At 33.0% G+C, this 12,709-nt stretch overlaps 1 protein-coding gene across 1 annotated transcript; it reads right to left on the bottom strand.

Moving 5' to 3' along the window:
• Positions 1 to 5,678: 5,678 nt before the first annotated feature.
• On the bottom strand, positions 5,679 to 8,487 carry LOC147384145 (UPF0481 protein At3g47200-like). The gene is made up of 2 exons (XM_086426873.1): positions 8,276 to 8,487; positions 5,679 to 7,147 (listed from the first exon to the last, which is right to left on the bottom strand). The coding sequence occupies exons 1-2, from the start codon at positions 8,341 to 8,343 to the stop codon at positions 5,728 to 5,730; spliced, it is 1,488 nt and encodes a 495-aa protein (XP_086282999.1). The 5' UTR covers positions 8,344 to 8,487; the 3' UTR covers positions 5,679 to 5,727.
• Positions 8,488 to 12,709: the final 4,222 nt, after the last annotated feature.

The raw sequence follows: 12,709 nt of genomic DNA, 5'->3' as shown, positions 1-12,709 counted from the left end.
ACTATATTGTTGGATTGTAAATGTGATAATCAATGTGGGCCCGATGACCCTTTTTGAGATTTGAAATCTAAAAAATAAATATGCGAGAAGTGGGCAATAGAGAAGCTCTTTCTCAAATGTTAATGTCTTTCGTGTCACATGTCAAACGTTTGTTGGGCTGGGTACAAACACGTAAACTAGCGTCAAGGGCGTGTACCAAAACCGCATCATATTATCAGTACTATTTTTGTAGAAAATTTACATTAAGATCCTATACGGGATAGGGTACTCGAGAAAATGTTTTGTAGTGCAAAATTTTCTATTGCTTGCTTGCCACTAGTCAATCTCAGGAAAATAAATTTATAGTATTTGATTTAATTTTGTGATGCAACAAATTTACATTTGTTTTTTGTTTTTTTAATTAAGATAGGAAAGAAACAAAATAAATATACAGCATCATCTATAACAATATGTTATGTGCTACTACTATTAGTGTAGGAAATTTAATTAAATTGTAACAAGTATCATGTTATGAATTATGAGAATTTGCTTAATTTAGAAATACTAAGTCCTAATGGTTATTAGAGATTGTGAAGATTAATTTATGGTGAATATATAAATTAATTTAGTTGTCCTTAACAGAAAATTCAGCATTATTATAAAATATTAATTAACATTTCAAATGCTTTAAAAAAAACACCTAAGGCGGGTTTGATTAGATGGGCAATGCAGCATCTCAGGAAGCTGAGGTCTTGAGTTTTAGACCCCTTTAAGGACCAACCTCAAAGATTTATCATAGGATTTACTTGGTGCATGGGCCCGGGGGAGTAGACTGTATGTACCCCTTCGCCTTGATCTTTTGAGGCTCGTACTAATGGACAATGTCTTAAGAACCTCACCACCAGCCTCTATTAAACTTTTTGCGGAAAGTTGGTGATCCCCACCCCCACGTTTTGATCGAGATTAGAAATACCATGTGTTTTCAACCTGGTAACATGGATTCATTGGACTGGTTCTTCTCGGACTAATGAAAAATGATTTAAAGGCAGGCACCTCCACTGCTCAAGCTCAAGAAACATATAAACAAAATTTATATATTTTTTTAATTATTTGAAGGAGATTTAATTCGATTGATTCAAATAAATTTAAAAAAAAATCATAAAAAAGTCGATAAAATGTTGGGGAATATAAAAATGATGTTTTTATGTTTCTTATCAAAATCTATCACATTTCAACTCCCTAAAAATCATTTTCTTATTCTTGAGATTTCAATGTTAAAGAAAAAAATTTGAGATATCAGCTTTATGCCAAGTTTTTTTTCCTAATCCTAAAAACAAATAATTGAATCATTTAAGAAGAAAATTTTCCCATGATTTTGTTCATGTTGATAATTAATTTTAACAAATTTATCTCGAGATTCGTAAAATAAGATTATAAATGATTTTATTTATTTTGATGAAAAGGAGATACAAATCTCAATATTTTCTTCTGATTGATTGACTATCAAGTACAAAAAATTGTTACTAGATATATTTCAAAAATTCGGATGAAGTATTTCAAGCAACCAAAACTTTAGAAACTACGCTAAGTTAGGAAAATATGACCCAAAAACATAAAAATCATCTTTTTGAGACAAAAAGAAGTTTTACAAGAAAAAATCATAAAAAATGATTAAATTATCAAAATATCCTTAACATTGAAACATCCTTAAGGCCTATATTACGATTAGAAAAATCCTTTCGAATACATAAAACAATAAATTAAAACCAAATAAACCGTTTCACCAATTTTTATCAAATTCGACAAAATTACAAAAATGCCCTTTATAAGGCCCACGATTATTTCATACCAAAAACCCATAAATGACACAAACTGATACTTCCATTGAATTTCTTACGAAAAACTGATTCAAAATATCCTAAAACATCGAAAATCAATCTTTCAATTCAAAAGTCCTTTTTGAGTGCAAAACGGTAATTTTTCCTACCCTAAAAATCAAAAATTTGATACGAACAATTAAAACATTAATGAACGTAAAGTGAAACCTTAATAAATTATATTTAAAATTTTGAACAAATAAAATCAATAAATTAAGCCCATGTGCCAAATTTTAAGTGGTGGTCCACTTTCTTAAATGAGGCCCACATAATATTTATTAAAAGACCCTTCTATCTGGGACCCCAAAAAATTAAAATATAATTAAGGAATTCTCCAAAAAACTAAAAAGTCTTCATTGTACTTAAGAACTAAAACACTAATTCAAAATCATAATTAAACAACTTAATCTTATCTTGAAAAAAACTAGTCAAACTAAAAAACTCTATAAAAAGGAGTTGCACAACTTAAACTCGCAAGTCAAGAAAAATCCTAGGAAAGAGAAGCCAAAAACTTTCCTCGGCCTTATCTGAAGCCCTAAATCCTTACTTACACCCAATCCTTATTTTTTACTCAAAAAACACATAGAAATCTTTAAAAAAAAAATCATTCAAAAACCATCCAAAACACCTCAAAAAGCTAAAAAAAATTTAGATTTAGGAATAGGATACCTCATATCGGAGATTGAAAGCAAATCTAGTGATGAAGACAAAAGTAAGAAGATTCACACGAAAAACGCATTTTGCCAATTCTGAGGGAATCAACCGTCGCAATCACTCAAATAAATTAGTTATTTTTTTATTTTATTTTTTTAGGTTATTTTTAGTAATGTAAAATTTTTTGAGAAAAGTAAAAAATCGACGTTTGCCGAGTAGGATTGGTGTCTAACATCTTCTGATCCGATAATATGATCCCTGAACCTTTTCTTTTCGTAGATTAGTACTTTATTCCAATTTTGAGTCATGTTTAGATTCCTAGACCGTAAAGCTAAGTAACGACTACCAAACACCAAAAGTGGATCCGCACACGTAGATTGAGGACACCTTCAATGGCGATTCCACTGAGGAATGTTTGAGGATCAAACTTGAAAATCTAAAAAATTATTGCATTGTAAAATTGGCCTATTTTTTATTTTGGACATATTAGTAAAATCTTTTGGTAAAGTAATTTTTTTATTTTATCAATTTTAATAACAATGAAAGATTCAAAAGTGACACATGAAATAAGGATGAAGAGTCACAAGAGAGAAACAATCTATGGGCTGATGTGAAAAAAATAATTAAAAAAAAATATTTATTATTATTATTTTTTTCTTTTCTTTTTCTCTTTAATATAAAATAAAAAAAATCAGCTTTATTACGCATGATGTGCAGTTAGTAGAAAGGTCTTTTTTTTTTTTTCTTTTCTTTTCATCTGTGCGAAGAAGGGACAGTAGGGACAGAGACGTCTCTCTCTCTCCATTAAGAAGAAGAATTATGACTGTGGAAGAATATCCGGAAAAACAAAGATCAGATTGGAGTTTAGATAGAGAGACAGACAGAAACAGAGGCTATAGATTGTTTCTTTTCCTTTCTCTTATGAAGATTTTTTCGACAGGTTGAGAGGTAGGCCGTCAACCCATTTCATAGATTCGAAGGATTTGAATTTAAAAGTCTGATATTGCGATCGAATAGAGAGAAATAAAAATAAAATAAAATAAAAGTTTTTTTTATAATTGGGTGTTCATGATACCTGACGGACGGTATTAGATGCACCAGTAGAAGATCTCCTACTTATGGCTGACCTGGGAATCTCCTCTACCTCCTTACCCTTACTGAATCCTAGTTCGATCCGTCTCTTCTTCATGGAATAGAACCATCACAAACCCTAGTTTTCAACACTTAAAGCCAAATCTCTCTATCTCTCCCTTACATCTTCGTTTTGCGCGTTCGAGACATCAACGGCTAAGCTTCAATGACAAGCTTTCGATCCTCGATCCAGTAGTTGATTCATTCTCCCACCGAGGCCGGATAAGAACATGGTGGAGAGTCAAGTGATGTAAAAAACAGGAATTTGTGGAGCAGAGACGAGTAGTATTGGAGAAGTACTTGTGTAGAGTGATGAATTGAAGCTGTTTTTACAAGTTCAGGAGAAGCTTCCATTGTTGACGACCACAGATATGGCTTCTATGATGCTTGATGGGGCTGTGAAACCTCCAAGACAATTGTTGAAGATCAAGATGGGAGATATGAGGTCGACAACTATCTTGTATCAATCTGCAGGTTATTTCTCTGTTTTTTCGAGCTGGGGAAGGTCCGTGCAAAGGTTAACGTTGGTTTAAGGCCACCTAATAATGGTGGAGGCTTTTGTTCTAGAAACTTTGATCTGTTAATACATCCATTAATCACTGGTTGGTATATGAAAAATAAAAAAATAAAAAACATTTTAAAGTTTTGTGTACACACACACACAGATCATGGTGAGGGACCTACATTGTTTTACCAAACGTCCTTCATAAGTTTGTAATTCAAAGGGACTGACATCTTTAAAAAAACAAATTAATTCTGTGTTTGTTTAAAGGGACTCATGTTTCAATAGTAAAATTCGTTAGTATCCAAAGGGTAAAAGCTATCCTTAAAAAAAAAAAAAAAGTAGTAAGATTTCAAATCTTGCTAAACGTCATTGACGTTATCACGTGGCATCTGAAAAAAGTGATCCAAAGCCATGTGCTTGTGGGGGATGAAATTCTAAGAAATTTTTTTTTCAAAAAAATCCTTAAAAATTAATTTTCATTTTAAATTTTGATTTTAAAGTTAATCTCATAATCGTTCATTTTCAAAACATTGGATCAAAGTTAAAAAATGAATTTCAATTTTTTCCATCAAATGTAAAAAAACTATGTATTGGATTATTATTGAGGTGATCACATTGGTTTAGTAATCCTTAGTAAAATTTGAAATTTCTTTGTGTTGGTCAAAATTAAATTATTTTTCAATTGAAAAAAAAAGTTTTTTGAACCTATATCAATGATTGATATTTTTTGCTATCCTGATTGATTGATTATCTTTGTTCCCTTTTGTATTATACAAATAACTGCAAAATGTCGTTGGTACATTTACGGGCGTTTTGTTTAGCATTTCCAGCATTTTTAAAACGCCCCTAAAAGTGTTATTTCTTGTAGGGACTTCCATTGCAGATGAAGCTACAACAGACTGCTTCACGCTCTTGCACAATACTGCTCCACCAGCTAGTAGGAAAACAAAACCTAAATTAGAAGTACTATGTTATGGATAATTACAAAGTGCTTAATTTCAAATTTTGAGTTTAGTGGTTATAGCGACTGTGAAGATTAATTTAAATAGAAAATATGGATTTGGTTGTCCTTAACAACCAATTTCAGCCTTATCTTGCAATAATAATGAATGCACGTTTCTAATGCTAGAAGATACAAATAAAGGTAACTTATGCTTAATTCATGATCTCATAGGTGAGCATTGTAGCGCACAATCGACCAGTTGAATTACAAGTTTACAACCCATGGAGTTGATTGCTGCTAAGAGAAGGAGAAGGTGGTGGTAAAGGCAATATTCTAAAAGAATTACATAAGGAATTCCATAAGATTTTGTTTTTCTGTTTTTTCGCTAAGAAAGCATGGATTCTATGTTATAAAGAATACAGTAACAAGGGGAGACAACAAAGATTACAAAGAACAGAACAAAGGGAAACCCCTTAAATATCCAACAAATGCATTCTCTGCTTCACGTGGGACACTCCCATTAATTACTAGAGAGTAAAATGGCTAAAGTTTCAGTACCTTAAGTAAAAAAAGGCTAGAAAGATCTATGATAGCTTAATAATTCACATTAATTTCACTAATCAAAAGAAAATTATTAATTAGTTTAAGAGTGAGTAGATGGTTTGAATGCAAGTTAGGAGGATAGTAAAACCTGCAGCAATGGTAGCTATAATGGACCAGGGACCCGTAAAATGAGTGTGCATGAATTCACCAATTGATACCCTTAGTTTGCTTTCATAATATTTATCAATACCCTTTATAACTTCTGCATAGGCATGATGATCTGGCACCAATCCAACACCCAATTTGTTGAAGAGATCGGCCACTTGTTCGTTGTTACCAAGCCAACTGTACAATATTCTCTTGGACCACAACTCCTTCACGTCATCGGCATTATCAATAAGTGTATCCATAAAACAGATGTAAGAGCTAACCCCAAAATCACGAGTATCTTTTCCCATCTCATAGGCAACCAAGTTGAGAAACCTTTCTTTGGTGTTGCTACCAACAACTATTCGAGGAAGTAACAATTCTCCACCGAACAAGTTAGATCGAAAATGAATGTCAGTTAAACAACTTGTGCCACTCCTCTTGACATTAATCCCCACCGAAATAAGCTCACTAATTGAAGGATATGATCTCCATTTTAGAAATTCTGAACGAGATAGGCAAGGCATATGATCATCATCACAAGAACCAAGTAGCTTGGTCCGAAGAAGGTCAAGGAGATGAAGCGGTTGTTGTAGATCTCGATGCGCTTTAGGTCCTGCTGTCCGAAGGAAGTCAAAGTGATTTAGCGGTTTCTGTTTATCATCTTCCCCATCCCCTTTATATTTTGTCTGAATTAAGTCACCCGGTGGTGGTTTTTTATCTCCACCATCCTCATTAGAAGAAAGGCCTTCGGGACAAACTATGGAGTCAAACCATTTGTTGAGGATTTCTTTCCATCTATCTTCAGTGTATCTCAAGCTCATCAATGCCTTGAGAACTATATATGGGAGTTGGTTCTCAAGCAAGAACAAATCTCTCCATATGTGAGTAAGAATATCTAAATGCTTGTCCAACTCGCTATGTGTGCCATTTATGCAACAATCAATGAAATGGAGTGTAAAGCAACCATCAACAAACATCATCCACGTGAATGCTTCATGATCGAACTGATCTACCATTGAGCGATCATAGTAATCCATGGCCTTAGTAGCCACATGTTCAATCTTACTACAGAAAATAATGTTACTAAGATCACAATCTGAGACGAATTGTTGAGTGCAAGCAATCTTGAGATTCTCTGCCATTGCCAACTCCGGTTTTCCATGGTGATGAGGACCAATCGACAACACCACAGGATCGAAGCATTTGTTGTGGCCGTCGATATTACGCAATGTCTGTGGTACCTTTGGGATTTGAGGCTTCACGCTGGTCCATTCATCAGTTGTTTGTCTCATTTTGTTGGCCAACCACCCTGCTTCCTTGTCAACTTTTGGGCTGTGTTCAGTTTCATCCTTGACTGTGATAATACTACAAGGACAAAGTGATACATACAAAAAAGCTTGAATTACCATTTTGGGAGCTGAATATGGCAAAATTGTGATTCCGACTCACTGTTCATTTTAATTCCCAAAACCTACTTAGTGAGATCACAGGTTTTTTTTTTTTTCCTTTCTTTTCAACAACTGATGATCTTGCTAATTTTCGAGAAAAAAAAAATGCAATCTTTGTACTTCAAAAAAAAAAACTATTATCTCGCTAGGCATGATTGAGGAATTAAGATGAACAGTGAGCTAGACTGGAATTACGTCAAAAGTTGGTCACTTCTTGGTAAGAGTGCTGATTTTTTAACTCAACCTGATAGGGTAATTCAAAAACTCACTGACGTAACATGTGCAAGATTCGTAGATTTTTTTTCCTTGGGATACACAACTGTACATGTTTTATGGGGATGTGCACTTGTGTATCCGAAGGGAAAAAAAATCTACAGTTCTTACGGTATACATCAATTGAGTTTTTGAGTCACCATATAAGATTTGAGTTACAAAATCATTGGACCCTTACAAAAATAAAGACAAAAACAAAACAAAACAAAAAGAAAAACCCTGTTTTGTAATATTAAAAAAATTTATCTCCAGGCCCTTAAAAGTCATCAACCTTATCTTTAATTCATTGGCTTCAACTTAAAACGGTTTTCTACCCACTAATCTATCATCTTCTGCTTCCCCAACTAATAAAAAAATAAATATTAAATAAAATCAAGGGCATTTTAGGTATTAAAATTTTAATTTGACTCGTCCGATTCGACTCACAAGTTTTTAACTTGTCTCTGTTTGTTAGACATCCATGTGTACTCAAGTCACTGAATGGCTCATCGCCTAACACAGTGGCTCATCCAAGAAATGAGATGCCTTGGCCTCAGCTCAGACGAGTTAACTGATGGCCCAAATTGTAAATATGTGACCCGAGTCATCTCGGTTGTGTGTGAGAAACGATTCACATTGGATAGTCGTCTAAGCCTTGAACGATTTGGACATGACTTGAGTGAGTCATCTCAATCTAGAACAAGATTTGAAACAATGAGATAAAATAGTGAGCCTCAAACGATGCTCCATTTTACAAATAGCTATAGGAATCTAAAAAAGGAAATTAGCTTACCAAGCACCGGATCCAGATCCAGACCCTTTACTGTTCGAATCTGAGTTGCCCACATTTGCATGCTCCATTTCCCTCAATTATATTATAAAAACCCTAAATCCTGGGTTCTTCCCCAAACAGACCAAAACAAACGTAATCGAACCAAATGATTCGAATTTCAAAATATGTGAGCTTTTTAGGGTTTTTGTAGATGAAACACAAGATAATATAGTACAAACAGCTATGGCTGACCTCCTTTCTTGTAAATAAATAATATCTTGTGCTCTCCTCCCTACCTACCAAAAAGTTTATACACACGTGAATAACAATTTTTTTTTATTTTTTTTCAAAATTTACAACTCACCTTGGGAGTTGGGAAGCCGTAAATGAAGCAAATGTTGTGCAAAATTTACTGTTGCCTAGTTTGGTATCATAGTATAACAGTTCGGTTGAGATAATTAGAAAGCAAGGGTTCAACTCGGTTTTATTTGAATAAATTCAAGAAAGTTGAGATAATTATTAACCCCCACCCCCATTTTGTTTTTGTGATTTGAATGTTGAAAAAGTAATTTTTTTTTTAAGGGTGAAGGGTAAAAATATCATCATATTTTCATATATTATTGAATGATTCATTGATTTAATTGGCTAGTCCCTTATTAAGAGAATTTTACTAATTTTTTGAAAATTTTGTAGAATTGTTTTACTATGTTTGGCTCCTACCAATAAATCCGATGCAAAATAATTTTTTATTATTATTATCTTAAACCTTCTTATCTTCAATACATAATTCTCATCTTCTATTAATGAAAATCCTTAGTTCTTTATCTTCAAGTTCCTCATTATAGAGGGTATTAGTGTTAATTGGTAAATATCCGAGAAGCGAACAAAATAAAGATTGATCGAGGCTTTTGTTGAACACAATGTCTTTAAAACAATTTTATTCCCGTAATTTAGTAATCACGGATCAATGAATAATTGTCTCCCAAGATACAATGATCACATGTGCAGATGCAGTACTTCAATCTACACGTCTAACGAATCGAATGCTAAGTTTGTACTCTCAAGAAATGCAAACGATAAATTTAGAATGCAAGTTAAAATAGGAGAGAAGAAAAAAAAAATTTGAATGAAAAAAGTAAGGTTGAAATGACCTATTTATAGAAAGGTAAGAGATATAGTGTCTCTTGAAAATACAAGGTTCTAAGAGACATCATGTCTCTTATAAAAGGAAAGGTGTCTCTTAATAGACAACCCAAAGACTAAAAAGAAAATAGGTGTCTTCTTAAAGGCAACCTTCCTGGACGAATAAGGACCCATGAAAAACGTGATAGGAATTAAGGGGTGCGCTCCTTCAAAAGAAAATCTAAATTAAGCCCAAGCCCAAGCCCAAGCCCAACATTTAAATATCAGCAAAAGTGCCCGTCGCATACACCCACGTGAAACCAAATTATTGAAATTTACACCCCCAGCGTACGCATCGTGTGAACGCACATGTATTAAGAATTTTTTGGACTAATAGTTTAAATCCTTCTTAAGCCCATACGCCTTTTATGCATGTGTGAGAAGTTCTATATAAGAACTAGATAAATTTCTTATTCCTATCTGATGTAGGACTAAAGAGTTTCATTCACAAACTCAATAGTTCTACAAACCACATATAACAAACCATGGCTAGTAGGGATTGTTTAGAGCCAATTTCACCCGAAAATGATTTTTGACAACTACATAAATGAAATTATTCTCTACAAAGAGAAGAATAAGTTCTCAAGTGGTCTCACCCCAAACAAAGTGTGAGACCCACTTAAATCATAACTCAAATAGACCCACTTGATTAATAAAATCTAAAAAATTCTACAGATTTTTCCAACAATCCCTTACATGAAAGAAAATGACGACAACTAAATGATGATAAAACAAAACAAAACATTGAGAGTATAAATAGGAAAGATACTTCATCAGGATAAGTAGCTTATGACTTTGAACCTTACTTAGTAAAAATTATTTTCTACCACATTGGCCTTGGACTCAAAGTAGTTATTCTTAGTCCATTTCTCACTCATTCTGTTATCTTCCTCAATCCTTAACTACACTATCAAGTCTTCGAGCTTCATCTCTTTATGTTTGTGCTTCAAATAATTTTTGAAATCTTTCTAAGATGGTGGTAATTTTTCAATTACCGATGCCACTAGAAATGATTCACTAATAGACACGCTTTCTACATGAATTTCATACAAGATAATCTAAAGTTATTGGACTGGACTTATTACTATTTTGGAATCCAACATTTTATAATCTAAGAATCTGCCAATTACAATTTTTTTTTTATTCGACATCTTCTATCTTATATTTTTTGTCTAAGGATTCTTATAGTTCTTTTGTAGTGTTGATTGGACTATATACGTTATACATGATGTTATCCAATCCATTAAGGATATAATTCCTACATAGGAAATCAGAATGTTTTCATGTTTTAATAGCAACAACAGTTATGCTATTTGATTCGTTTTCTTTAAGAACATGAGCATCTTCTTAAAGGAATTTTGTCAGTGTTGTCAAATAAAACAACATTTTCTACTGCCAACGCTTGAAATCCAAGCCATTAAATTTCTTAGGTTTTTCTTGGTGATTCATTTTTTTTAATCTGAGAAAATAGAATATAAAAAAATACCAAAATTATCTTAAGATTGTTAATTGGTAGATACCCAAAAAGCAAACAAAATAAAGATTAATCAAGGCTTGTGTTGAACACAATATCTTTAAGACAATTTTATTCTCGCAATTTGGCACCCACGGATCAATGAACAATTGTCTCCCAAGATACAACAATCACATGTGTAGAGGCAACACTTCAATCTATATGTCTAGCGAACGGAACGCTAAGTTTGTACTCTCAAGAAATGCAGATAAGAAATTTAGAATGCAAGTTAAAATAGGTGATAAGAGAAAAAAAAATTGAATGAAAAATTTAAGATTGAAATGACCTATTTATAGAAAGGTAAGAGACATGGTGTCTCTTGAAAATACAAGGTTTTAAAAAACATCATGTCTCTTGGAAAAGAAAATGTGTCTCTTGAGGGACAACCCAAAAACCAAAAAGAAAATAGGTGTTTTCTTGAAGACAACCCTCCTGGATGAATAGGCACCCATAGAAAAGAAAATATTAATTAAACCCAAGCCCAACACTTAAATATCAACAAAATGGCTCATCGCGCACACCCATATTAGGTCAAATTAAACCCTAACTGAAACAACTTAATCTTATCTCTAAGTGACTTAATCCCAAATCCTAATCTCCCAAAAGCTCTTTAAAAAGGGGTCTCCACCACCAAAATTCGGAGGTTAAGAAAAACCATAGGAAAGAGAGACCAAAAACTCTCCCAAAACTTTTTAAAATCCTAAATTTAATGTCCCAAGTTCATACGTAACACCCAAACCTTGTTGTTTTTACCTAAAAACATCTAGAAATTCTTAAAACACTTCGAAAAGTCATAAAATATTCAAATCTAAGAGAAAAAAATATCATCTAGGAGATTAAAAATAGATCTAGCGACGGAGACAAAAATGGGAAGATTCACATAAAGAATGCTCTCCGCCAGTTTTTAAGAGAATCAATCGTCGCAATCACCTAGGTAAAGAAGGTAATATTTTTTATTTTAATTTTTAAGTTATTTTTTCTTACAATGTAAAATTTTTAAGAAAAGTAGAGACCGATATTCGCCAAGCGGGATTGGATCTTAACACCTTCCAATCCTATAGCGTAATCCCTAGACCTATTTTTTTGTAGTTCAGTATTTTTTATCCATTTAAAGTCATGTTTCAGTTCCTAGACTATAAAATTAGATGGTGACTCTCAAAAAATAAAAAGTGGATCCGTACCCACGGATCAAGGGCTCTTTCACCCTGCTTGGTAGACCAGGTCTTATCTAGTAATGTGTTACCCTTCTAGCAAAACTAGAAAAATCTCTATTTTGACCTGCCCTGCTACTAGGTAATGCCCGTGTGTTGATCTACGCATGGTACCACTTAATCGACATGGACACGTATATGGCTCAGATAATTGTACAGTTATTTCCCTCTACAGTAACAATATAATCAAACCAAAGATCTTTACTTACTCAAGTCATGTGAAGTATGTTAGACAACATCTTCCAAGGAAAAATAGTGTGATTAATAAGCCCTCTTCACTGCCAAAAGCTCATCTAAGATATTTCATGCAATCTCAAAGATAACTTAAGACTCGCGTATCACCTTCCTCAATTCCACATTAACTAACGAATTCCAATTGGCATGATCTAGCATCCATTGATATAAGGCTCTCCACATTTAGTTTAATTACAACTCTAATACCAATTTCATAAAATAAAAAAATAAAAAACACAAAAAATTAATACTGACTCTTGATTCTTGTATATAAAATTAATATAATTGTAAGGTTTATGTTGGGTTTCTTAGATC

This window comes from Akebia trifoliata, chromosome 15, assembly GCF_017979445.1.
Source record: "Akebia trifoliata isolate Shusen 1 chromosome 15, ASM1797944v1, whole genome shotgun sequence".
NCBI lineage: Eukaryota > Viridiplantae > Streptophyta > Magnoliopsida > Ranunculales > Lardizabalaceae > Akebia > Akebia trifoliata.
This window is presented reverse-complemented; position numbering and strand designations above follow the sequence as displayed.

Excerpts from the sequence above, each read along its gene's own strand:
- LOC147384145 (XM_086426873.1), bottom strand. The coding sequence starts at position 8,343 with ATGGAGCATGCAAATGTGGGCAACTCAGATTCGAACAGTAAAGGGTCT. Across the intron at positions 7,148-8,275 it reads GGATCTGGATCCGGTGCTTG|TATTATCACAGTCAAGGATG; the intron begins GTAAGCTAATTT and ends TTGTCCTTGTAG.